The sequence below is a fragment of the Desmodus rotundus genome, chromosome 7 (assembly GCF_022682495.2).
Source record: "Desmodus rotundus isolate HL8 chromosome 7, HLdesRot8A.1, whole genome shotgun sequence".
Taxonomy (NCBI): Eukaryota; Metazoa; Chordata; class Mammalia; order Chiroptera; family Phyllostomidae; genus Desmodus; species Desmodus rotundus.
Window position 1 is genome coordinate 34,227,098 of NC_071393.1, and position 24,926 is coordinate 34,252,023.

The 24,926-nt window shown below is 43.4% G+C and overlaps 1 protein-coding gene across 4 annotated transcripts in view; it reads left to right on the top strand.

The window, feature by feature from the left end:
* Positions 1-21,085, top strand: part of HMG20A (high mobility group 20A) — a 73,801-nt gene extending 52,716 nt beyond the window's left edge. For all 4 annotated transcript variants that reach the window (XM_024557467.4, XM_045192825.3, XM_024557466.4 and 1 more), the window contains 4 exons: positions 12,803-12,878; positions 14,047-14,262; positions 15,172-15,314; positions 18,569-21,085. In XM_024557467.4, the coding sequence (XP_024413235.1) occupies positions 12,803-12,878; positions 14,047-14,262; positions 15,172-15,308 (429 nt within the window). In that variant the 3' untranslated portion in view covers positions 15,309-15,314; positions 18,569-21,085. The remainder of the gene's footprint in view (positions 1-12,802; positions 12,879-14,046; positions 14,263-15,171; positions 15,315-18,568) is intronic.
* The last annotated feature ends 3,841 nt before the right edge of the window (positions 21,086-24,926 follow it).

Below are 24,926 nucleotides of genomic sequence, written 5' to 3' on the forward strand. Positions count from 1 at the left end.
TCATCTACTCTATTACTGATTCCCTCTAATGTGTTCTTCATTTCAGTTAGTATATTCTACATTTCTGACTGGTTTTTATGTCCAGTTTTCATATCCTTTTTTATGCTGTTCAAGCGCTCACTGAGCTCCTTGGGCATCCTTCTAAACCATTATTTAGAATTCTGTAACTGGTAGTTCGCTCACTTCCATTTCATTTAGTTCTTCTGGAGTTTTCTTCTATTCCTTCATTTGGGACGTGTTTGTCTCCTCATTTTGGCCACCCCCCTGTGTTTGTTTCTGTGTATGTCAGGCAGAGCTGCTATCTCTGTTTTGCTCAAAAGGCTTTTAGTGGCTGTCCTGTAGGGCCCAGTGGCACAGCCCTTTGCAGTCATCTGAGCTGTGCACTCACGGTGTGCCCTGCCATGTGGGCTCTGCATACCCTCCTGTTGCAGTTGAACCTTGATCGCTATTGGCACATCACTGGGAGGGATTGGCTGCCAGGCCAGTGGGCTGTAAGGACCAGCTGCAAGTACAGTGGAGCTGATGCTGTGCAGGGGCCAACCCCATAAAGCAAGACCTGCTTCATTGGGGCTTTGGTACCTGCCAAGTTCAGCCATTTAGTGTGCTGCTCATGGAGGTAATTGGGTTGTAATCGGCATGGTCTGAAGCTGCCCACTGGGTGCACTGACCAGGGTCAGCCACTGCCTGTTTCCTGCCCAGAGTCACCCTGGCATGAGCTACAGAGCAATCTGCAGATGGCTGCTACTTGTTCTGGGCTTAACATTGCCTGACAGAGGCCAAGCTGCAAACCAGGGCTGGCTGCCACTAGCGCCAGCCCTGAGTCCACTTAGCAAGAGGTACAGGATACACAGAGGCCAGATGCTGCTTGTTTGAGTGATTTTAGTAAAGTCCCAAGCATTAACCAAGAGAGGCCATTTGTATGGAAAAGTCACTGGAAACGGCTTGGGAAGGCCCACACTTTGGAGAGGGTGGGGTCTCAGGGATTCCTCAGGGGAGAGCAAACAGTGTTAGCTAGGTTGATGGAGACTCAGATATGGCACCTGCTTACTGTCTCTGGGGACAGGGCTCGGCAAAGGAACAGTGCCCTCTGCCAGCACTTTTGTCTTGGAGAAAGCTGTCTCTTCAGCCCTTGTCCTGAAGCCAGACGATTGGGTTTCTGCCCATATGTCCCTGGGGCTCTTTGAGCTGCTGCCCCAATACAGGAGCTTACAGGGAGGGAATCTGAGTGAAGTGGCATGTGGGCTCTTCAAAATGCATGTCCGGGACTCTAGGAGCCCTCCATGTCACTCATCCACAATCACCACTGGTTTTTACAGCCAGAAGTTACAGGGACTTTTCTTTCCAGCACGGGAAACATGGAGTGGGGAGCCTGGTGTGAGGCTGGGACCCCTTGTTCCTCAGAGAGGGCCTCCACAGCAGAGGTATTCCTCGGATTTTTAACCACCACGGGTGGGTGTGGAGCCTGGCCCCTCCACATCTCTGCCCCTCCCATCAGTCTAGATGTGGCTGCATCTTTACATCCTTAGTTACAGGAATTCTGTTCAGAACCACTTGGATTTCAAGTGATTCTGAATGGTGGTGGTTCTGCAGTTCACTTGGAACTAATGCTGTGGTTGTGGGAGGTTCCAAGTACCATGTTTACCTCTGCTGCTGTACTGACCGAAGAAGCCTCTGTACACTTTCTATTTTAAATCATAAACGTGTTGCGTTGCAAGCTTCCCATGTTGCCAGAAACTCATGTAATGATGTCTTTCTTTTTTGTGTGTGCTCACCAAGGTAGTGCCATTTTAATGCCTTTTTCCCCTACTAAGCTATTCTTTGTAGCTCCTTTATTCCTAATAGTTAAAAAGAGAATTTGAACAGTAATCTAAAGCACTAAATCTACACTTTTTTGTCAGCCACTGGCTCCTTTCACCACTATGGATTTTGCCGGCCAAACCGTATGTGGCATTTTTGTCTTCACCAAAGTTAATTGTTGCAGTCAGTAAAGATTTGGTTGATTTAGTCAGTTGTAGAAGCTGCTGCTGCTGATTTAAGAAATGAAGGTTTTTATTAAAATATATTCTTTAGTATGATATAAATTTCTATGATTTATGACAGGGAATAAGTGTATGATTTTCCTGTTTCAGTATTACACATATGTTAACTCAAACAAAGAAGAAAAGAACAGAGTAGGTAGAGGGCCACAGTAGTTTTTCAGATATCTCTGTAGTAGGCTTTATAAATCTATTTTATGCCCACATCAGGGTAAAGTTCTCTTAGTAAGGTTACTGACCCACGAATGTCCCTTTATATTTTCGTTTTTTCGTTGACTATCTTCACTAAACTAGGTAACTTCAAAACAGTAGCAATAAAAATACTGGTTCGATAGTTATTAAACATAGTTAGTGTCAGCTGATGGTTGGCGCCAATTCAACACCAACAGGAATCCCCAATTTGGGGTGAGGGGAAGAAGGACACTTTATCTAGTGCAAACAGCTCAACTGTGATACAGCACAGCTGTGAGGCAGCCCTGTCGCCAGGCCCCTCTCCCAGCAAGACAGCTCTGCTCTATTTCTTGATGGTCTCCTTTGGGCTATGCTTTGGTCTGCTCTGTTGTTTGCCAGTTGACTTTGGCCTGGGCTGGTCTGCGAGATGTCTTCAGTGTTTAGCTCAGCTAGTGAGATGCAGTTTTCAGTCTTTGGTGGAAAGGGAAAGTGCACTTTCAGCCAGAGGGTGGTTGTCTTGTATAGACAGAAGTCTGTGTCCCTGATGGGTTTGTCCTCATGCAAATGAGGACTCCAAATCCTTACAGTTTGATTGGTCCACAAAGCACTTTCCTTATTGGTCAGAGCTGTGCAGCTCCAATTGGGTGAGGAAAGCTTCAGTCCTGTTGATAGACATAGGATTTCACAACTCCTTTTTAAGGGCTGGCTCAGATGGCAGAAACAGTGCAGGCAGGCACTTCAGTGCAGGCCTCTCCCTGAAGTGCAGTTTGTGTGAGAGGCCCCTGTGTAGAAATGGCTGATAGGCTCTGTTTTCTAAAATTTTAGCCATGTTAACTACCAGAAGCCCTTCTTAGGTGTCTTCTTTCTCAGGGGTTACATTACACACTGATTCCTTACAAATATCTTAATATAATAGGAGTTCAGAAAAATAAAGTACTATGAATGAAAAGCAGGCACAGAAGGCCCCATGGAAAAAGGAACTGAATCAGAAGTTAAAGACGACCCAGGTCTTAAGGGGGCACCGCCAGGTGGGTAAAATAGACTGAGCTGAGTTATGAGCAAGTTAATAAAATCACAAGTACCTTGTAAAGTGCCTAAAACATAATACATGCTTATTTTCCTTTACTTCTTTTATTAGGAATAAAATGACAAATGCAATAGAATAGTCTTTTTACTCAGTTCAAAAATACTAAGACCTCAAATCCTCTCAGCTGACCCCTTCATTTTGTTGGAGAGGAACATCACTTGCTTCAAAGAACTGCCCCAGAATCATGCTGAATTAGAGGCAGGAGTAAAGCCCAGGCCTGGGTACCCCAGTCTAGCATTCTTGGCAGCACATACCATGCTACATAGAATAAACTAAACAGTATTGAAGGTTAAAATGGGCCTGGTCGTCTGAGATGTCAGCAAAATTTGTTGCTAGTTAAGATAGAAGTGACTTGGTTTGTGTGTAGTAAGAAACCTATTGCATTTCTGAATGGAACTTGGATTGCTAAGACACTGTGACCAAGGCAGGTACTGAAGAGAGCTAAAGAAATGCCGACCTGAAAGCCATTCAAGCCGTTCGCCTAACAGCCTGGCACACAACATCCAGCACATTCCTTTAAGCCAAGGGCACTTGAGAGAAGTGTGTCACAGACTGTGAAATTCTGACCCTGAGCCTACGTCACAGCAAAATAGGTACAGTTCAGGAGGGCCTCTGTTCTCTTACCCTCCACACAACATACAGAATTAAAAATCAAAGGAAAGAGCTTTATTGCTCCTCTCGAGTCAAAAAGCCAGGAGTCAGTATAGCGTTACTCTCAGTAAAGTGTCTGCATCTTATGTGAGGACTGAGATAGAAACAATAATTTTGTTTCCCCTTTGATTTATGAGAAATGACAAAATGACACTCAACCTGAACAAATTAGACCCTTCCTGTGAAGAGGTAATGAAATCCTTATGACTTTAATCCCCTGAGTGATCCTTGGAGCAGCTTAAGTGTGTCTCAGCCCCTAGGAGGACCCTCTTCATGTTGAATAATGTATGCAGTAATGGAAAAGTGTTCATGGCTTCTATTACCGCTCTTCCATTAAGTAGAATTTCTGTTGCCATTCAGAGGCTGAACAGTTTCATTTAATTGCTTTGGTGTTTCTTACTTTGCACTCTAAGAATCTGTGCCAAGGGGCAGTGTGTTAATGCACCTATGTGGTGCTGCCCTCCGCCCTTTTGTGGTTAACATGGTTTGGATCTTTTTGGCAAAAAGAGAAGAGAGTTAGCTGCCTGAGGAGACTCACAGCCTTTAAGAGGCACTTGGTACCATGGCAGATATTTAGACTTAGGAGTAGGTAACTGATGTCATGTAAGCTTGTGCAGTTAAGTAGGAGAATGAACGTGGTCGGATGATGAAGTCCTAAGACTATCCTAAGTCATTTGTGGACTTATGTTTATATCTGTTATACCTTGAACATGTAGGAATTGTGTATCCTAAATTTTCTCTTTACCTGCCGCAACCAAGTAACAGTTAAAGTATATAGCAAACAAGCCAAGTCAAGAGAAAGCCACTGTGAATTATGTTTAAGATTCCTTCTGAAATCAGCCTTTCTTGCCCATACATTAATTAATTCTCTTAGAAATTCATTAGGAACCGGCTCTAGGTAGAGCTTTGCAGGTTGAAAACTGGGGGGGGGGGGGGGGGGGGAGCGGCGTTAATGACACTTTTGTTACTTTTCAATTGTTCTGGGAAACTTTGCTTGCTTTCTTTAAGAGGTATAAGGGTACAGTTACATGCCCAGCCACCTTATAGGCAGACGCCAGTATGAAAGCAGGAGCTTGGCTGTCAGAATTTCCCCATAGGCTGATAACTGCTTCACTTTTCTGCTGGACACCAAATCATATTTGTGTTCCAATATAGAAGACTAGTGGTGGCAGAGTAGGAAAAATACATTCTACCTCTGGCTTTTAACATACTTTTACATGAATGATTTCCATACCTGGCTGGTGTGGCTCAGTGGATTGAGTGCCGGCCTGTGAACCAACCAAAAGGTGCCCAGTTCAATTCCCAGTCAGGGCACATGCCTGGCTTGTGGGCCAGGTCCCCAAGTGAGAGGCAACAGATTGCTGTATCTTTCACACATAGATGTTTCTCTTCCTTTCTTTCTCCCTCCCTTCCCCTTTCTCTAAAAATATATAAATTTTTTTTTAAAAAAAAGAAAGATTTCAAGACTTCAGCCAAGGAGGCGTAGATAGACACACTGTGCCTCCTCACACAACCAAAAGAAGGACAACAATTTAAAAACAAAAACAACCAGAACTGACAGAAAATCGAACTGTATGGAAGTTCGACAACCAAGGAGATAAAGAAGAAAAACTCACCCAGACGGTAGGAGGAGCGGAGACGGGCAGCCAGGCAGAGAGGACTCGTGGCAAGGCAGTGGCTGGTGGACCCGAGGAGGAGGCAGATGGTGGAGCAGGGCGGGCAAAGCTGCAGCTGGCCGGCGAGGCAGCAGCTGGTGGACTGGGTGACAGACCCACAACCCAGGGCTCCAGCGCCGGGAAATAAAGCCTCAAGCCTCTGACTGCAAACACCTGTGGGGGTTGAGGCAGCAGCAGGAGAAACTCCCAGCCTCACAGGAGAGTTCATTGGAGACCCACAGGAGCCTAGAGCATGCACAAGCCCGCCCACCCGGGAATCAGCACCAGAGGGGCCCACTTTGCTTGTAGGTAGTGGAGGAAGTGACTGAAAACCCGCAGAGAGCAGAGCAAGCACCATTGCTCCCTCTCAGACCCTCCCCCAGGTACAGCGTCACAGCGCAACTACCAGCGTTACCCCACCCCCATGAACACCCAAGGCTCCGCCCCTTTAAGTAACAGAAGCACCAAGACCAAAAAAAATGGCCCAAATGACAGAACACTTGAAAGCTCCAGAAAAAATACAACTAAGCAACAAAGAGAGAGCCAACCTATCAGATGCACAGTTCAAAACACTGGTTATCAGGATGCTCACAGAATTGGTTGAATTTGGTCACAAATTAGATGAAAAAAATGAAGGCTATGCTAAGTGAAATAAAGGAAAATGTACAGGGAACCATCCATGCTGTCACAGTGGTAAGACTTCATTCCTTTTTAAGGCCGAGTGATACTCCGTTGCAGGTGTGTGCCACACCTTCTTTATCCAGGTGTCTGCTGGTGGGCACCTAGGTTGCTTCCACGTCTTGGCTCTTGTAAACAATGAATATAGGGGTTTGTATATCATTTTGAATTAATGTTCTGGATTTTTTTGGATATATTCCCAGAAGTGGGAGTGCTGTGTCACATGATAGTTCTAGTTTTAATTTTTTCAAGAACTTCCATACTGTTTCCACAGTGGCTGCACAAATTTGCAAAACCACCAACAGTGCACTGGCGACCCTTTGCTCCGTGTCTTGCCGAGGCCTGTTGTTTGTCGATCTGTTGATGAAAGCCAGTCTGGCAGGTGTGAGGTGATGTTTCATTGTAGTTTTAACTTACATTTCTATCATGATTAGTGGCATGGAACATCTTTTCATATGTCTATTGGCCATCCGTATGCCCTCTTTGAAGAAATGTCTATTCAAGTCCTCTGTCCATTTTTTAATTGGTTGGGTTATTTTGGGATTTTTTATTGGACAGGTGGGGTTGGTGTTAAGTTGTATAGATTCTTTATAAATTTTAGATACTAACCTCTTGTCAGATGTGTCATTGGTGAGTATCTTCTTCCAGCTGGTAGGTTGTCTTTCATTTGTTAATGGTTTGCTTTGCTGTACAAAATCTCTTTAGTTTGACATAGTCCCATTTATTTTTTTTCCTCTTGCCCAAAATGACATATCCAAAAAAGGGTATTACTGAGAGCAATGGTAGAGAATTTACTGCCTATATTTCCTTATAGGAGTTTAATGGTTTCAGGTCTTATGCTTAAATCTTTAATCCACTTTGAGTTTATTCTTGTATATGGTATAAGAAGGTATTCTAGTTGCAATCTTTTGCATGTATATGTCCAGTTTTCCTGATACTGTATATTGACTACACTGTCTTTACCCCACTGTATAGCTTGCTCCCTTTATTGTAGATTAACTAACCATATAAGCATGGGTTTCTTTCTCGGCTCTCCCCTTGTTCCTTTGACCTGTTTTTTTTATGCCAGTTCCAGGCTGTTCTGATTACTGCAGCCTTGTAATATAGCTTGATATCTGGTAACATGGTACCTCCAACTTTGTTCTTCTTTCTCAAAATTGCCGTGGCTATTTGGATTTTTTTGTGGTTCCATATAAATTTTAGGATTATTTGTTTTGGTACACTAAAAATACCATTGGTATTTCGGTAAGGATGGCATTGAATCTATAGACTGCTTTGGGTAGTATGGACATTTTAACAACATTAATTAGTTCTTTTGATCTGTGAGCATGGTATGTGCTTCCATTTATTTGTGTCATCTTCAGCTTCTTTTTTCAATGTCTTACAATTTTCCAAGTACAGCTTTTTTATCTCCTCAGTTAAATTTATTCTTAGGTATTTTTTCATGCCATTATAAATGGGATTGTTTACTAAATTTCTCTTTCTGATAGTTCATTATTGATATATAAAAATGCAACCCATTTCTGAATATTTATTTTGTATACTACTCTGATGAATTATTTATTAGTTCAAAGAGCTTTTGGTGGAGTCATACAGGAGTCTCTACAAATGATATCCTGTCATCTGCAGATAATGACAGTTTTATTTCTTCCTTTCCAATTTGGATGCATTTTATTTCTTTTCATTGTCTGGTTGCTGTAGCTAGGACTTCCAGTACTATGCTGAATGGAAGTGGTGAAAACGAACATCCATCTCTTGTTACTGATCTTAAGGGAAATGCACTTAGCCTTTCACTGTTGGGTTTGATGTCACCTGTGAGTTAGTCATATGGCTCTTACCATAAGTGAATGCTGGATTTTCATCAAGTGCTCTTTAAGGATCTATTGATAGGATTATATGATTTTTACTTTTCATTTTGTTTGTGTATCATGTTGATTGATTTCTGGATATTGAAACAACCTTGCATCCCAGGAATAAATGCTACTGGATCCTGATGTTGGATCTTCTTAGTGTATTGCTGAAACTTGTTTATTGAGGGTTTGTGTGTCTGTGTTCATCAGGGATACCAGCCTATAATTTTTTTCTTTTTGTAATATCTTTGTCTTGTTTTGGAATCTGGGTAGTGCTGGCCCCTCATAGAATGAGGTCAGGGATGACAGGTGTTCATTCCTTTGAATGTTTGGCAAAGTGTACCTGTGAGGCCGTCTGTCCCAGGACATTTTTGTTTGTTGTAAGTTTTTTGGTTACTGGTTCTATTTTGTTAGTAGTTACCAGTCTATTCAGATTTTCTGTTTCTTCTTAAACCAGTCTTGGAAGATTGGCTGTTTCTAGGTTTTTATCCTTTTCTTTCTGGCTGTCCAATTTGTTGGCATATAGCGGTTCATAGTATTCACTTGTCATCCTTTGCATTTCTATGGTGTCAGTTGTCATTTTTTCTCTTTCACTCATGATTTTATCTATTTGGGCTCTTACTATTTTTCTTCATGAGTCAGCTAAAAGTTTATTAATTTTGTTTGTATTTTCTAAGAACCAGATCTTGGTTTCATTAGTCTTTTTATTGCTTTTTTTAGACCCTATTTTGTTTATTTCTACTCTTCATTATTTTCTGTTCCTCTGCTCACTATGGACTGTGTTTGTTGTTTCTTTTCTAGTTCCTTTAGGTATAAGATCAGATTATTTATTGGAGATTTTTCTTGTTTTTGAGGTAGGCCTATATTGTTGTGAATTTTCCTCTTAGAGCTTCTTTGGCTGTGTCCCAGAGATTTTGAGGTGGTTGTGTTACTTTTATTTGTCTCAAGGAATCATTTGATATCTTTCTGGATCTCATTGTTAACTCGTTTACTCTTAAGTAGTGTGTTATTTAGCCTCCGTGTGTTTGTGTGTTTATTAGTTGTCTTTCTGTAATTGATCTTCAGTTCATGGCACTGTGATCAGAGAAGATATGATTTCAGTCTTCTTAAATTTACTGAGACTTGTTTTGTGGTTTAACGTGGTGTGTCCTGGAAAATGTTCCATGTTCACTTGAAAAGAATGTATATTCTGCTGCTTTGGGTTGAAAAGTTCTACGAATGTCAATGAAATCTATCTGGTCTATCATTCAAGGCTGGTGTCTCCTTGTTGATTTCTCCAGTCTGGGTGATCTGTGCATTGATACCAGTGGATAGTTAAAGTCTCCTACCATGATTGTATTACTGCCAATCTCTTTTTCTGACTATCAGTATTTGATTTACATGTTAAGTGCTCCTACATTAGGTGCTCAAGTGTTTACAAGGGTTATATTCTCTTTTTGGATTGATCCCTTTATCAGCATTTAATGTCTTTCTTGGTCTCGTGTTACAGCCTTGGTTTTCAAGTCCATTTTGTTTGACTTAGGTTTGCTACTCCGGTTTTTTGTATTTTTTTAATTGTCATTTGCATGAAATATCTTTTTCTTTCCCTTTAGGTCTATGCATGTCTTTCTATCTGAAGTGGGTCTCTTGTAGGCAGCATATGTTGGGTCTTTTCTGATCCATTCAGCCACCCTGTGTCTTTTAGTTGAAGCATTTAGTCCATTTACTTTTAAAGTAATTATTGATAGATGTGTGCAAGGCCTGTCCAGAAGATATCCAGCCATGTAATATGAAAAATAGAGACATTTATTGAAGATACAAGATACAAGAAACATTGTCCATAGGACAATGACACCTCAGTCTCCCTCAAAGTAGGCACCTTGAGACCTCACACAGCTCTCCCAGTCGCCATCAGCTGCTGTGTCATATTCTCCTGAATCTCATCGATGGTCTGAAATCTCTTCCATTTCAAAGGTGATTTTAGTTTGGGGAAGAGTTAGAAGTCACAGGGCTCCAAATCTGGGCTGTAGGGGGGCTGAGTCACCTGGGTGATTTGATGTTTTGCCAAAACACTCTGCACAGGACATTATGTATGAGCAGGCACATTGTTGTGATGAGGCTGCCAATCATTAGTTGCCCGTGGCTGGGCCTTCTGAATCATCTGACTAGTTTTCGCAGAGGAGTGTTCAAGCTTAACACAAAATTCGATGCAGATTCATCGCTCTACTTGCTCAGTTTGAATGCAACAGCCACATGGTACACATGCTCACTCAACAGCATCTACCGCCCCCACTGACTAGTACAGTGAAGTCATCACTGTTCACGCATGCACACTGCAGTCCCCCCTGCTTGGCTGCCAGGTTACATCAATGTTGCACAAACCATTCTTGTTATATTAACAATGGCTAGACTTTTTCTAGACAGACCTTATAGTTTGCCGTTTTTAATTATATTTTATTGTTTATGCTATGACAGTTGTCCCAGTTTTACCCCCTTTGCCCCCTTCTCAGCACCCCCCCCCCTCAGGCAAGCCCCACACCATTGTCCATGTCTGTGGGTAATGCATATATGTTCTTTGGCTACTCTGTTCCCTATGCTGTACCTTACATTCCCATGACTACTCTGTAACTACCAATTGTACTTCTTAATACCATCACCCTTTCCGCCCATCCTCCCAGCCCAGCCCCCTTCTCATCTGGCAACCATGAAAGCATTCTCTGTACCTATGATTCTGTTTCTGTTCTGCTTGTTTGCTTGCTTTGTTTTTTAGAATCAATTGTTGATAGATACGTATTTATTGACATTTTATTGTTCCTATTTTTTGATCTTCTTCTTAAAGAAGACCCTTTACATTTCAGATGATACTGATCGTCTCTCTTTAAGTAAGTTCTCAGGCCCTTGCACTCTTCTTCCTGGGGTATCCTGTGCTGCTGACGCCATTGCACTTCAGTTGTCCCAGAGTTGTTCCCCTACACTGTCCTCTTTATTTTGTTCTGATTGCGTGTTTTCTGCCATCTTGTCTTTTAAATTGCTGATTTGAACCTCTGCTGCAGCTCCGTTTTTTCTAATATATTCTTCACTTCTGACTGGATCTTTTTTATGGTTTTTATCTCTTTGTGTAATTTCTCCCTGAGTTCATTTATTTTTACCTAAGTTCAGTGAGCATCTTTATAACCAGTGTTTTGAACTCTGTTTCTGGTAGATACTTATTTTTATTTGTTTTGTTCTTTTTTTGGAGATTTGTCCTGTTCTTTCATTTGGGACATGTTCCTTTTTCTTCTCATTTGGCTCCCTGCTTGTGTTTGCTCCTATGTACTAGGTAGGTGTGTTGTGTCTTTCAGCCTTGGCAGGGTGGCCTTATGTAATGGGTGTCCTGTGGGGCCCCGCAGTGCGATCTCCCTGTTCACCTAAGGTGGGTGCTCCAGGGGGTTCCTTGTGTGAGTTGTGCGTGCCCTCCTGTTGTACTTGAGCACATCAGGGATTGGTATTAACCCTTACGTAGCCTGACCGACTATGAGGACTGGCCCTGACTGTAGCACAGGAGCTGTTATGCAAGGCTGACCTCCTAGAGTGAGATGTGCTGTAGCAGGGCTCTAGTGCCTGCTTGTCCACTCTTCGGTTGTGTCATTTTGGGAGCTAATTGAGGTAGTGCTCTGGTGTGGTCTGAGGCCAGCTGCCAGGTTTGTTGGTTCTAGGGCCTCTTAAGAGAGCCTGCGTTGCAGTCCCAGGTGAGCTCTACCCCTGTGTCTGGCCTGGAGCAACCTAGTAGGAGCTACAAAGTGATCTGAGGCTGACAGCTTCCTGTGCTGGCCTAGGGAACGCCCGGGAGAGGCCACATTACAAACTGAGGCTGACTGCCACTAGCACCAGGCGGGGAGCCGCTTAGCACAGGTGCAGCCGTGCTGAGGCCAGTCACTGCTCGTTTGGGGTTTGGGGCCTTTCAGAGACTTTTAGGAAGTCCACGGCACTGGTCAAGACCCGCCACACAGGAGGGACACCTGCTGTAAGGGGTGTGGGCCTGTGTGCTATTTGTGTGGTGTGGGTTCTCAGATAATCCCTCGGGTAGGGTGAGTTTGATGGATACCCAGATTTAGTGCCTGCCAGCATCTGGATACTAAGTGGGGAAGGGCTCAGCAAAGGAACAGTGGCTTCTGCCAGCACTTCTGTGTGGGAGAAAGCTGCCTCTCTAGCTATTGCCCTGAAGCCAGACAATTCAGTCCCTCCCTGGATGTCCCTGGCACTTCTGGGGCTTCTGCCCCAGCACTGGAGCTTAGAGTAAGTGATTTTGAGTAAATCCATGTGTAGGTTCCTTAAGAGGAACACCTGGGACTCCAGAAACCTCCATCTGTCTCCAGCACTGGAGACCAGGGCTGGGGTGCCAGTTGTGGGGCTAGGACCCCTCGATCTATAAGGGGGACCTCCAAATCCAAGATAATCCCTCCTGATTCTTAACTGCCACACGTGGCTGTGGAACCTGCCTGTCACATGACTCTGTCCTTCCTACCAGGCTTGATGTGCCACCTTCTTTATGTCCTTAGTTATAGGACTTCTGTTCAGCTAGTCTTCGGGTGGTTCTCAAGGGTAGTTATTCTATAATTTAGCTGTAATTTTTATGTGTTCATAGGAGGAGGCAAGCATAGTGTTTACATATTCCACCATCGTGACTGAAACTGTTTTGTTATTCTTGATTCACAGAAAGAAACAGAGGTAAAGGAACGGTCTGTTTTTGACATCCCTATATTCACAGAGGAATTCCTGAACCACAGCAAAGGTGATTACTGAAGTATCTTTATGTGTTCCTCAGGTCTGTGATAGGGAATTTTGTTCTCAGGAGGAATTCCTTGCTCAAAAGCAATAGTATTGGTATTCCAGATTCTAGGACTGGTCTGGAAGAAAAAAATCGCTTGTATTTTACTCTCTGGTAAAGACAGCTACTCAAAGACCAGTAAAGGAAGCTAGGCCAGTATTGTCAGAACAGCTTTAGTCTCCGGATCAAAGCAAATACATGTACATCACTAATTCTGTTGCTTTCAGACTGTTAGCCTGGAGCCCTTTGTGCAACTGAAAGCTCACATTGGGGGGTGTCCCAAATATAAAATAAGCAAGAGCAGAATTTAACATCATTGTAGTAAAGATGGGAAACCAAAGCTGTGCTTGCCCATCCTCCAGTGTTCTCCTATGAAACCCCTCAGGCTTTTAACTATATAGTTTAAAAGAACAAACAGCCCTGGCCAGTGGAGCTCAGTGGAGCACAGGCCTGCGAACCAAAGGGTCGCAGGTTGGATTCCCAGTCAGGGCACATGCCTGGGTTGCAGGCCAGGTTCCCAGTAGGGGGCACAGGAGAGGCAACCATATATTGATGTTTTCTGTCTCCCCTTCTCTTCTCTCTAAAAATAAATAAATAAATAAATATTTTTATTTATTTATTTATTTATTTATTTTTAAGAACAGACAGCCCTAACTGGTGGGGCTTATTTGGTTGGGCATCTTTCCACAAAGCAAACGGTTGCCAGTCAGACTCCTCCTGGTCAGCACATGCCTGGGTTACAGGTTCAGTCCCTATCAGGGCACCTGGAAGAGGGGACCAATGGACGTTTCTTTCCCTCTTTTTTTCTCTCCATTCCCCCTGATTGATTGATTGATTGATTGATAGATAGATAGAAAGAAAGAATCTTTAAAAGAACAAACAAACAAAAATACTGGGAATTGCAGCTGTCCTTGCAAACTTCAGTATAGAATATGACCAGTTTTAAGAATTAAAATAACTCTGGAGAGCCAGGCATTTCATAGCTGGAATTGCTATCTGGAAGGCCATAATGAGAACAGGGAGATAAGGTGGAGAGCTGAGCTGAATGTCCTTGGAAAAGTCACTGGGACTCTTCAGAGAGGAGTGTTCATGTGTTCTGTGTGTATCTGGTTGTGGGGGGGGACATCCTCAGCTCGGGAGGCAGAGCTCCGCCAGCTGCGCAAATCCAACATGGAGTTTGAGGAGAGGAATGCAGCCCTGCAGAAGCACGTGGAGAGCATGCGCACCGCAGTGGAGAAGCTGGAGGTGGACGTGATCCAGGAGCGCAGCCGCAACACTGTCTTACAGCAGCACCTGGAGACCCTGCGGCAGGTGCTAACCAGCAGCTTTGCCAGCATGCCGTTGCCTGGTAATGCCATCCCTACCTGAGCACTTCAGAAAGCGGGAGGTGCTGTTTGTGGTGGTGTTGGTGTGGTGAGGCTGACGTCTCCCCCTAAGAGGAAAATCAATAAAATTAAAGGTTTTCCCCTTCAGGGTTTTTCTGTGGGTCATTGTATTTAATAATTACTTGAAATCTTAGGTTCTCTGGTCATTTAAATTTTTTCCAATTTTATTTTAATATCATTTACTTTCTTATTGGGCTTAATTTGGTATTCAGAACAATGGAAACTAAGTAATAATAAATCCTGACTTAGAGCACTTTTCTTGTGTGTATTTGCTTGGTTTGTAATTTTGTTTTAATGGGAAGGAAGAAGAAAATAAACACTAGTATTTCTTACATATTCTTTCTTGTTGAGGTAAGTCACTGAAGAAAACTGGGAGAGTCTCTTAACTTTTTGTTACATGCAGCTCATCATACATACATACTATACTACATTCACATGCCCATCTGTTTATACCGGGGTGTCCAACGTTTTGGTATCTCTGGGCCACACTGGAAGAAGAAGAGTAGGCTTGGGACAATACACAAACACTAATGAAAACTGATGAGCAAAAAGCAGGTTTTAAGTAAATTTATAATTTCCTGTTGGGCCATATTCATAGCCGTCCTGGGCCGCATGCAGCTCACCGGCCATGGGTTGGACACCCCTGATAGAGTATGTAGATCTCATTTCTTTGAGATCTAAAACATTCTCTCTGAAATTAAAGTTTTATCTGGAGCAGACCACATTAGAAGCATATGGATTCACTTAACTATGGGTTCTTTATCTTTCTTTTCTTTCTTTTTCTTTTCTTTTTGCTATGGATTCACTTATCTGTGTTATGGTCAAACCAAATGGGGAGGATTTTCTTAATTTTTCTTCTTATCTCACTTCAGGAAGTGGAGAGACACCTACACTGGACACCATTGACTCATATATGAACAGACTGCATAGTATTATTTTAGCTAATCCCCAAGACAATGAGACCTTCATAGCTACAGTTCGAGAAGTTGTGAACAGGCTTGATCGTTAAGGAATGGTGAGTGCTCACTGATACAATACTATGAGCGGGGACCCAAAAGAACCAGGAATTTATTTATAAAAATTGTGTATTGATTTTTACATGTTAAAATTTCAGTCCCCTTCAAAGCACTCTCCATTTGATGCAGTGCATCTGTCAAGACATTTTTTCCACTCCTCAAAACAGTTTTTGAACTCAAGTTTGATGCCTTGTAGTGCTTCTGCCATTTTTTGTTTCACCTCTTCCCCATTGGCAAAACATCCCTTTGAGGACGTTTTTTTATGCAGGGAACCAAAAAAAACAGTCAATCGGTGAGATCGGGTGATCAGGGAGGGTAGGGCACAGTGGTCATGCCATTTTGGTCAAACACTGAACACAATGTGGGCAGCTGTGCTTGTAAATCACCCATCATGAAATGGGCAGATGCATTGAAAGAGTCTTCAAAAAAAATTCACTGAATCTGAATGCAGCCTCTCACAACAGCACCAGCTAGCACACTGATACAGATGGGTTCCTAGAACACTCACCTAGCAGGGGAATCCTGTACTACAAGATGCCTGCCCTCCAGAAGGTAATTCCAGGTTTTGGGGGGTCCTCCCTTATATATGCCAGCACAACTTCAGAAATAAGATTGCATTAGTCTTCATCAATACTACTGAAACCCTGGAATGACACTGAATAAATGAGTTGGAGACTTGATTGAGATAACTGTTACATCGTACTAAATATAGTGAATAATGTTAGAAAACAGAATCAGAACAGTTTTGCTCACATGTGCCTCAGAGCGGTTTTAATGGCAGGAGCATCATTTTTGCGGTTGGTCCTCAGTTATACTGTCGCTCATTAGCTGTACGCTCAGATACTAGTTTCCCAAAGACTTCTGAAGAATGAGTGAAGAACTTTGAAGAAATCACCCCCGAAACAGCACTTAAATACAAGGAAAAGAAATAAATATCACTTAATTTTTAAGCTTCCTTTTCCCTGGAAAATATCAATGATAATTTACAGTAATAGTCAGAGAGACATTGCATGTGTGTAAACCTGCATAAGGAAGAAACTTTTCATTGACCACTGAATAGCAATAACAGTTGTGAGTTAAATCTTAATGTGGACTAAGCTTACAGTGAAAGAGTTCCCTGATTAAATGGAATAAAAAATAAACTCTCAACAAGCAAAAAAGAGAGGACAGAGAAAATTAGCTTTTTAAAAATAGATTCAACAAATTACTAGTAATATGTGTTATGTTCTTTCATAGGAGGCCAGAAGCACATTTCCAGAGGGTACCTGCCCATGTGCTAGCAATGGCCACTCTCCAGTGTAATTTCTTAGTAGAACTGGTATTTGCTCATTCGGATTCCTAGAGATGTAAAGTACCTTTTAGTATGCAGTCCCACAAAAGTGACAACCCTTTAGTCTACCGATTAAACTGTTCTGACCCTGCAGACAGATGAACTGTGGAAGTCCTAGGGTTGGACCATATGGTGTGGTGGCCATACATGGATACCAAGATAAGAGTGAGCAGCAGGGTGTGCCCCTGGGAATGGCCAGTCACGGGTTTAAATCTTTCACATAAGCATCCTGCAGGTACCTGTGTGAGCACACCTCGTATACACATTCATATTCCAGCATGGTTCGACCCTCGAGCAACATGTACTAGAATAAATAAAACCATGATGCTTTCTCTAATGAGGCAACGTCTGCCAGCAGAGGCAAAAGTAAATAGTCTTTGTCCTTCTTGGCCCTGCCCTTGGGTGATGACTGTACGAGGCAGTTTTTATACTTTAGTCTCAGCCACGCTCTGGTGGAGAAAGATCACTGATTTTCTGGTGAGAGCCAGATGGCAGAGACTGTGCTGGACTCCCTGCAGAAGGAAGCAAGAGCGCTGGTGCTGCTGTTTCTGAAGGGAGCAGCTCCTACATCCAGGCCTGGGGTTTGGAGGAGCTCGTTGTCCGTCTCGTTTCCACACGGTGTTGCAGTTAGCGCTCTTGCGGGCTTCACAGGAGAGCTGGGAGAAAGTGTGTGGAAGACTGCGAAAGAGCACAGTGACTGATGACATGGTGTCACCTCACATAGGTACAGGGCAGTTACTGCAAATTTTGAGCCAAAAGTGCTTTTCCATTTTGAGCATTTTGCCAATAAGATAATCCTAACACTTTACTAATCTTAGGGATGTAAACAATAGTATCCGCTTTTTGAGGTGTCTTTGGTAACCTAGAATGTTACCATAATCCTGATTTCAAACTACAAATATTCTGTCCTTGAAAAAACAGTATCTGAAAGTGTGAATCATTTTATTACTATAGATTTTTAACAGTGTAGTCATGCAGTCATAATTAAGACGGGATATTTCCCCAGACCCTCAAAACCGTCAAACAAAATAAATATAAAGATCGTGGTTAATACTAGCTTGACCTCCTTACACAAAGTGTACAGACAGCTAGGCCCAATGCCCTTAGCGTTTTCGGTGCAGTAAGTTCTCTGCCATAAGCCTGGCGAAGTTTTCAGTAGTGACTGTCAGGAGCCAGAGGGTGAAGGGACGCTAACCGTCTCCATTGTAGAGGAGCACGTTAGGGCTACAAGGTGACTTAGAAACCCCAGAACTCGGGGCGTGGCGATGAGTGCAGGTCTGAAGTGCGTACATCAAACGTCTGCCCCAGCGGGGTCTCTAGAACCTTGCTATAAGGAGGCGGGAGTGGGTGTAAGGGGAAAGCTCTAAAAATGTTTAGAATCAGAGCATTAAAGTAAATAGGTAAAAAATTACAATCCAGTAATTAATGTTATAAAGTTTTGGTCAGCCAATTAAAAAATTATTCTTGTCAGTTTACAGTGGAAGAATTCCCCCAGCTGGCGTCTTTCTTTGTAGCTAACTTGTCTGTAGAGAAAAATGGCAGTGGGAGGAAGACTTGAGGGTGATTTCATGTGGAGAGGTGACCTTTTTATGTTGCTTGATTTCGGTTGAACCAAATGATAAATATTAGGCTGTTTGAGGATTGAAAAAAACTTAATTGATTGCATTTTTATCACTGTAACAAAATGTATTGATCGTGTGTACCTAATACATTCCTGCATATGCAGAGATCCTTAGATTTATACTTGAAGAAAATTGATTTTTATTGGCCATTTATTCTTTGGACTGGAGTACCAATTCTATCATCAGATTTGTCCCTTGTAGTTGCTTTTCTGTGTTAATCTGAACGATTTTTCTAAATTTCCATTCTCTCTCTCTCTCTCTCCCTCCCTCCCTCCTTCCTTCTCTCCTTCCCCTCCCACAGGTCTTAGAGCTCCGAGAGGTTCTGTAAATGGTTAGATTTGTGAGGAATGAGAAGCCATCTGTGGACGTTTGAACTGAGTGGAGGCAGAGGAGCACAGAGGAGTCTGCTTGCGCAGCAACTATCAGCTGTGTGTTAAATGCCTTCACCCCAGGAAGCCATATGAGGAGCGGAAAAAGAACATAAGAACATGTTAATGAACTTCCTTTGGAATCACCCTTGTGAAGCTTTGAAAGCATGCAACCACTCTCCCAAGTCTTCGGTTTCCCATCGTCTGCTTTTCCGTGTCTGCATACATTCGGCTGACACCTTCTGCAGCAGAAAAGCAGCCTTCTCATTGTTCTGCTTCAGACTGGACCTTTTAGTCAGTGATGCTCTGGTTTTCTTACCTGCCTGTCACTTTTTTAGTGCATTTGGGGGTTATGTGTTTATTCCCTTTACCCTCAGAAAATCACACATCTCCACTTTCTGACTGCTGGGCATTGTTGATCAACAGGGTTCTGAAAGAGTTTCTCTTACTGGACAGGCCCAGTCTTCTTCTGTCTTTGTCCTGCTGTGACTCCAGAGAAAGGGGCTTCTTGTTGACAGTGGTCTGTGCAAGATGCTGTTTCCTGTGCCACACAGTGCCTGGTAGATGCCAGCCCTTGAGGAGGCTTTGCGAGTGTTGCCCCAAGAACAATATACCTCCTCGGTACTGCCTGCTGCTTTCTGAGGTTTGCTCTTGCACATACCCTGCGTTCCAGCCCCAGCAAGCTTCTTCTGTTCCCATCTGTTGACAAAGTCTTGTGGAGCTTTTTTTTGTTTTTTTGGTTTTTTGGGTTTTTTTTTTCCTTTGGAAAGAGCAGGAAAAGTAGTTTCTTGTTTGGCATTGGAAAAAACCCTAAAGTTTGTAAGTAAAAACTGACCCTGTCTGCTCGAGGCGCACTGACTGGTGGATGTGGGTAGGTAGAGGTGTCATCACAATAGTCTAGTGAACTGACACAAATGGCCCAGAGGAATTCTCGAGTCCTTTGTCCTCCTCCTGCAGCCATTCTGTAGAATCTGCGTCAGGGGCAGGAGTTTCTGATCGTGACCTTGCAGTTTGGTTCTGTCCTGATGCTCCACAGCACAAGGCTGACAGTTGCAGCTCTGGTCTCCGGAGCCAGAGCCAGGCACGCTGAGACCATTGTCCAGGCACCTGGTGCCACCAAAGCAGGTAGAAGTGTGGCCTCTTCACAACATGCTCACAAGTCGAGGCACAAACAAGAAACCCGCTGTCGTATTGCCGCACCTGTCTTCCCGGCATCTCCTTACCTGATTTCTTCAATAGCCCAAAGGAGATAAAAGAACAACAAAAAACATCCTTTTTTTCCCCTTTTTTTGTAGAAAAAGGAAAGGAGAGAAAGAGAGGAAGCAGGGGAGGGAGAGAGAGTCATTGATTCATTGTTCCACTTACTTATGCATTCATGGTTAATCCTTGTATGTGCCATGACCAGGGATCAAACCTTCAGCTGTGGCCATATCTGGGCAGCGCACTAAGCAACTAAGCTACCCAGCCAGAGGGGGGAAACAGCCTTTTTTAATGTCTTATATGAACACACTTCAAGTTACCATGCACTGAAGCCCACATATCCCCACTTGGCAATATTTTAGAGTAAGAACCATCATTCCCTACTGCTGTGAACCTAGTAAACTGTCCTCCTGCTCTTTCTTGTCACTGCTGGTCCTGTCCCTCTTGTCGGACACCTTGCCTGCTAAGTCCAACCTGGAACACACTGTCCACAGCAGCAGGACATCCAAGCCAGTTCTGGAAATCTGTGTCTGCCCTCTGCCAGATACACTCGGTTTTTTTCTTCCTGCCTCCTGATATTTCCGTTCTCTGTTTCTCCCTTGTGTTAGTTTTATGCGGCTTTGTTAGAGGGCTGTTGCCCAGGAAAGACTATAGCCGAGTCCAGAGATCACCATTCCCCCGATTCGGGACGGGACAGCTGACATCGACTTGAAACATGTGCGTGTTGAGGAATGCACGAGATCTTGAAAGAGCCTACAGTCTGAAATCACTTTCTCGTAATACACAGGCTGCTTCTGAAATACTGGCTCTCCCAGCAGCTCCACGCCTGCCTCACTGGTGGCTGGGACTCAGCGGCACAACACTGTCGGGTCCCCCACTGCCGCCGCCTCTGTGCACAGCCAGGAGGGGGCGAATGAGATCACAGGCTAACATGATACCTAATTTACGTTTCCCAGTAAACTTGTAGATGTTACTGCACTTACGTTCTTCTCAAGAAACAAGTTGTTGCCTATTCAGTGCTATGGATTTCTTTTTTAAAATACAAGGGGCAGCTGAGGAAAGTGAGACTAAAGTGTTTTATTTCTAATAAGGTTTTAGGAAAAAAAGTCTACATATGTTTGGAATTGTTGAAATGCCAAGTTTTCTGTGTAAGTGTTTTTGTAATTAAACTTTTTGTATTTCCTTTGTTTTTTAAGAAGTCAATATGCTTGCTTGACATCTGCCTTATTAAAACTTTTATGTTGAATCCACCTCACTCAGTTTTACTTGCATTGTAAAGAAAAAAAAGTCCTACCTCTGTCTTTTTACCTGAAAGACTTTGTCAGCCCTGCATTAATTATCAAGTCTGTTGTGCTTTTAAAAGTAACATTTACTTTACTAATTGCTTATTCAAAATGTATCTTAGCCTGTTTGAGAATTCAGCCCTTTGAAGTGTGTTATAACAATACAATCGATGAGCTGTAACGTTAATGTAGTTCTGGTATTCTGGAGACAGCTTGAGTGAAGTCTGATGTTCTTAAAGTCAATGACTTCAGTTCCCTTGATGAGACAGTCTTCGGTCTTTGACAAAAGAGGTTAGTTGCCCCTAAATGCTTGCTCTTAAATATAACCGCCGCTTAACCAGTCAAAATCATTTTTAAAGAAAATTTGCCACCATGCTTTTAAACTGCTGGGAGTGAGGTAACCTGGCTCCCCAAGCCTGCTCTGTCCAATCACCCAGGGGTGTGGCATTAGGCAACACTTGCTTTGTTCCGATTCTCCTTTTCTCTCCTGACATGACACGTGCCTCAGGAACTGCACACTGTTGGTAGGCAAAATCAGGTAACAGAATTGACCATACCTTGGAGGCTGTGAAGACTTTGTTACATGAATGCCAAGAACTATTGAGGAAATCAGCAAAAGGTTAAACAAGAAATGGGTCTCAGAAAAGTGTTCCAGGCGTTGACAGTCCAAGACTAAGGTCTGCACCACAGCCATAGTTCAATCTTCAGGTCACCTCACGGTCCCAATAGCCACTTGACTGTCACCGTCGTTGGAAATCACTGGCAGCATGAAGAAGAGGACGAGGGCAGAATGGGTAAACCTAGCTGGGTCCACATATGTTGAACAGTCTTCCTGGAAACCGCACTCAGCACTTCCAGAACTCAGATGACAACAGCTGGCTATGACGGAGGCCAATGTCGTCATCTCTTGTTACTGCCCCCAGTAATGGCGGGTTTTAGTCCATGAGGAAGGAGAAAATGATGATAGGCAACTAACAGCTCAACTCATGACTCATACTTGTGGCCCCATGCGTGCCCTAAGGCAAGGCATGCTGTGTTAAACGTAACGGTGCAGCCAGGGGGGGCCACACAGGGATTTGTAATGGGGTCCAGAACTCAAGGTGTCCAGGAAATAATAGAAAAACTATGTATAGAATGTCCTCTCCCCCACAAGTCTGAGCTGGGGGATGGGACACATGGACCAGGGCCATTCGGAGCTGTTTTGCAGCTAACCTCTAGAATGGCCATTTAACATATCTAAACCTTTAACTGGTTTCATGGATATGTTAAACAGCTGTGGCCATGCTTTGAGCCAGGGGGATGGAAGTGACTTCCACCCAAGATGTAACTGGGAGGCAACTCCCCCTGGTTACAGCACCTGTGTGAGAGCTTGGAGATGACTGGCTCCATGCCATGGGGCCACACCTGCCCAGACTTACTATGGCAGCCCAGTCAAGCTGGAAAAATACGGGAATGCTGGCAGCTGGGGCCAATTGTGGGAGGAGTCAGAAATGGTGGCAGAGGAAGATTGGTGCTGGGATTTAAACCCAGGCACGGCAGCCACACAGTGTCTTTTTGGGACCACGCAGCCTGGGCAGAGAAGAACCACGGACTTCTATTTCTTTTTCTGAGACACGGGACCCTGGACTGGGCAGAGGGGGAAGGAAGGACTGTGCATTTGTGGGTATTCTAAAGGACTTTGAGATCTCAGTGAAGACATTAAGTTATTACTCTTATGTTTGTATAACTCTTTAAATAAAAAATCCCTTTTCTTTTCACCAATCTCTGGCATTGAGAGACGTCTTTCCCTGGCAGCTGGCAAGGCGAACCTAGTATGGGGTTGGGGGGACCCCCTGGAGCACAAGGGTGGGTCCATTCAGTAATAGTATATTGTTCACCACCCCCCCACCCGGGTCTGTTCTGTAACAAGCAGGACACATTATCTGCCTTTGCCTCTTGGCTGTCTGGGGGTGATACTGTATTTCTTTGGCACTTTTTCCCCCGAACAGCTGAAAACTAGCTTCAGTCTGAGTCAGCATTTCCTATCCCCACCTTAGCTTATCCACAACAGTAGTGGCCAGTCTTTTTAGTGAAAGTCAGCATAAATAGGTGGTAATATTTCCTCCAGTTCTCTCTTCCTAACTGTTCAACATCTGCTAGATTACAAAAACACCACCAGGATAATCTTTCCCTAAGGGTGGGGAAAGTTACTGCCTGGCGGAAAAGCTAAAGGCAGCTTCATGCCTTCTGAAAGAATTTCCTGCCTTGCAACTTTGAGTTCGTGAGAAGGGGTTTTTTTTCCTTTGTTTTATTTATTGACCTTTTGACATGCAGTCTGCACTCAGAAATATACTTTACCCTATCTACAAAAATAAACACTAGCTCACCCACAAGCTCAGAGAGCAGGACTGAGAGTGAGAAAGACCAGAAGAAAATGTTAAGGTGGATCCACTCATTCAGAAACCATTTCGGTTTAGTTTCATTGAAATGCCTGCCTGCAGGAAGAGACTTTTGCCAGAGGTAGAAATGGTTAGAAAACTGCAGGCAATGGGAAATTAATAGCAGGGCATACGCAAGTTGTCCACATAGGATTTTTGTTTAGTGGGAAGATGCTTTAGATGTTTAGGTAAATATATAAGATGGTATTGTGGTGGTCTCTTGCTTGAGTCTTAAATACCCACCTGACACTTGAGACTCAGTTCTTGCCCTGACTGGTGTGGCTCAGTGGGTTGGGCATGGTCCCACACACTGGGGGGCTGCTGGTTCAATTCCTAGTCAGGGCACATACCTGGGTTGCAGCCCAGGTCCCCCAGCTGGGGGCATGAGAGAGGCAACTGATTGATGTTTCTCTTTCTTCACCCCTATCTATAAATAAATAAAGTTTTTCTGAGAAGTTCCTTATCACCACCTCCTATGTCTCCAATTCAATTTACCATTTGGGGTTATGAAAGTTTATAAAAGATGGTTTCTGCCCCTAGGGTGTTGACAGACTAGTGGGGAAAATAGACATGTGCATAAATAGTTGCAACACAGGACAAACAACTTGTATTAAGAGTTTTAATAGAGTTAAATAGTTTTTGGAAAGTGAAAGAATTGCTTCAATCTCACCTGATAGCATTCATTTTCCAAAATTGCAAGAGGGTTTGCAATGGGGACAGTTATACAGTTGGGAAGCAGCAAAGAAAGGACACTTAGGGTTTGTTTGGTTGTTTTCCCCATTTATAAAACTTATTTATACCCAACTTTTTTTCTTTTTTTTCTTGTTGTTCAAGTACAGTTGTCTCCATTTCCCCACCACCACTCACCCCCACCCCAGCCATCCCCACTTCCTACCCTTGATCCTACCCCCCTTTGGCTTTGTCCATGTGTCCTTCATACATGTTCCTTGATGACTCTTCCCCTATTTTCCCAATTACCCCTCTCCTACCACCCATCTGCTTACTGTCGGTTCTTTATTTCGATGTATCTAGTTATATTTTGCTTGCTTGTTTGTTTTGTTGATTAGGTTCCACTTATAGGTGCGATCATATGGTATTTGTCTTTCACCGCCTGGCTTATTTCACTAAGCATAATGCTCTCCAGTTCCATCCATGCTGTTGCAAAGGGTAGGAGCTCCTTCTTTCTTTCTGCTGCATAGTATTCCTTCATGTAAATGTACCATTGCTTTTTGAGCCATTCATTTACTGGTGGGCACTGAGGTTGCTTCCAGCACTTGGCTATTGTGTATTGTGCTGCTATGAACACTGGGGTGCATAGGTTCTTTTGGATTGGTGTTTCAGGACACTCAGTTCTGACTTGACATTCCACTGTAACCATAGTGCCTTAGAGA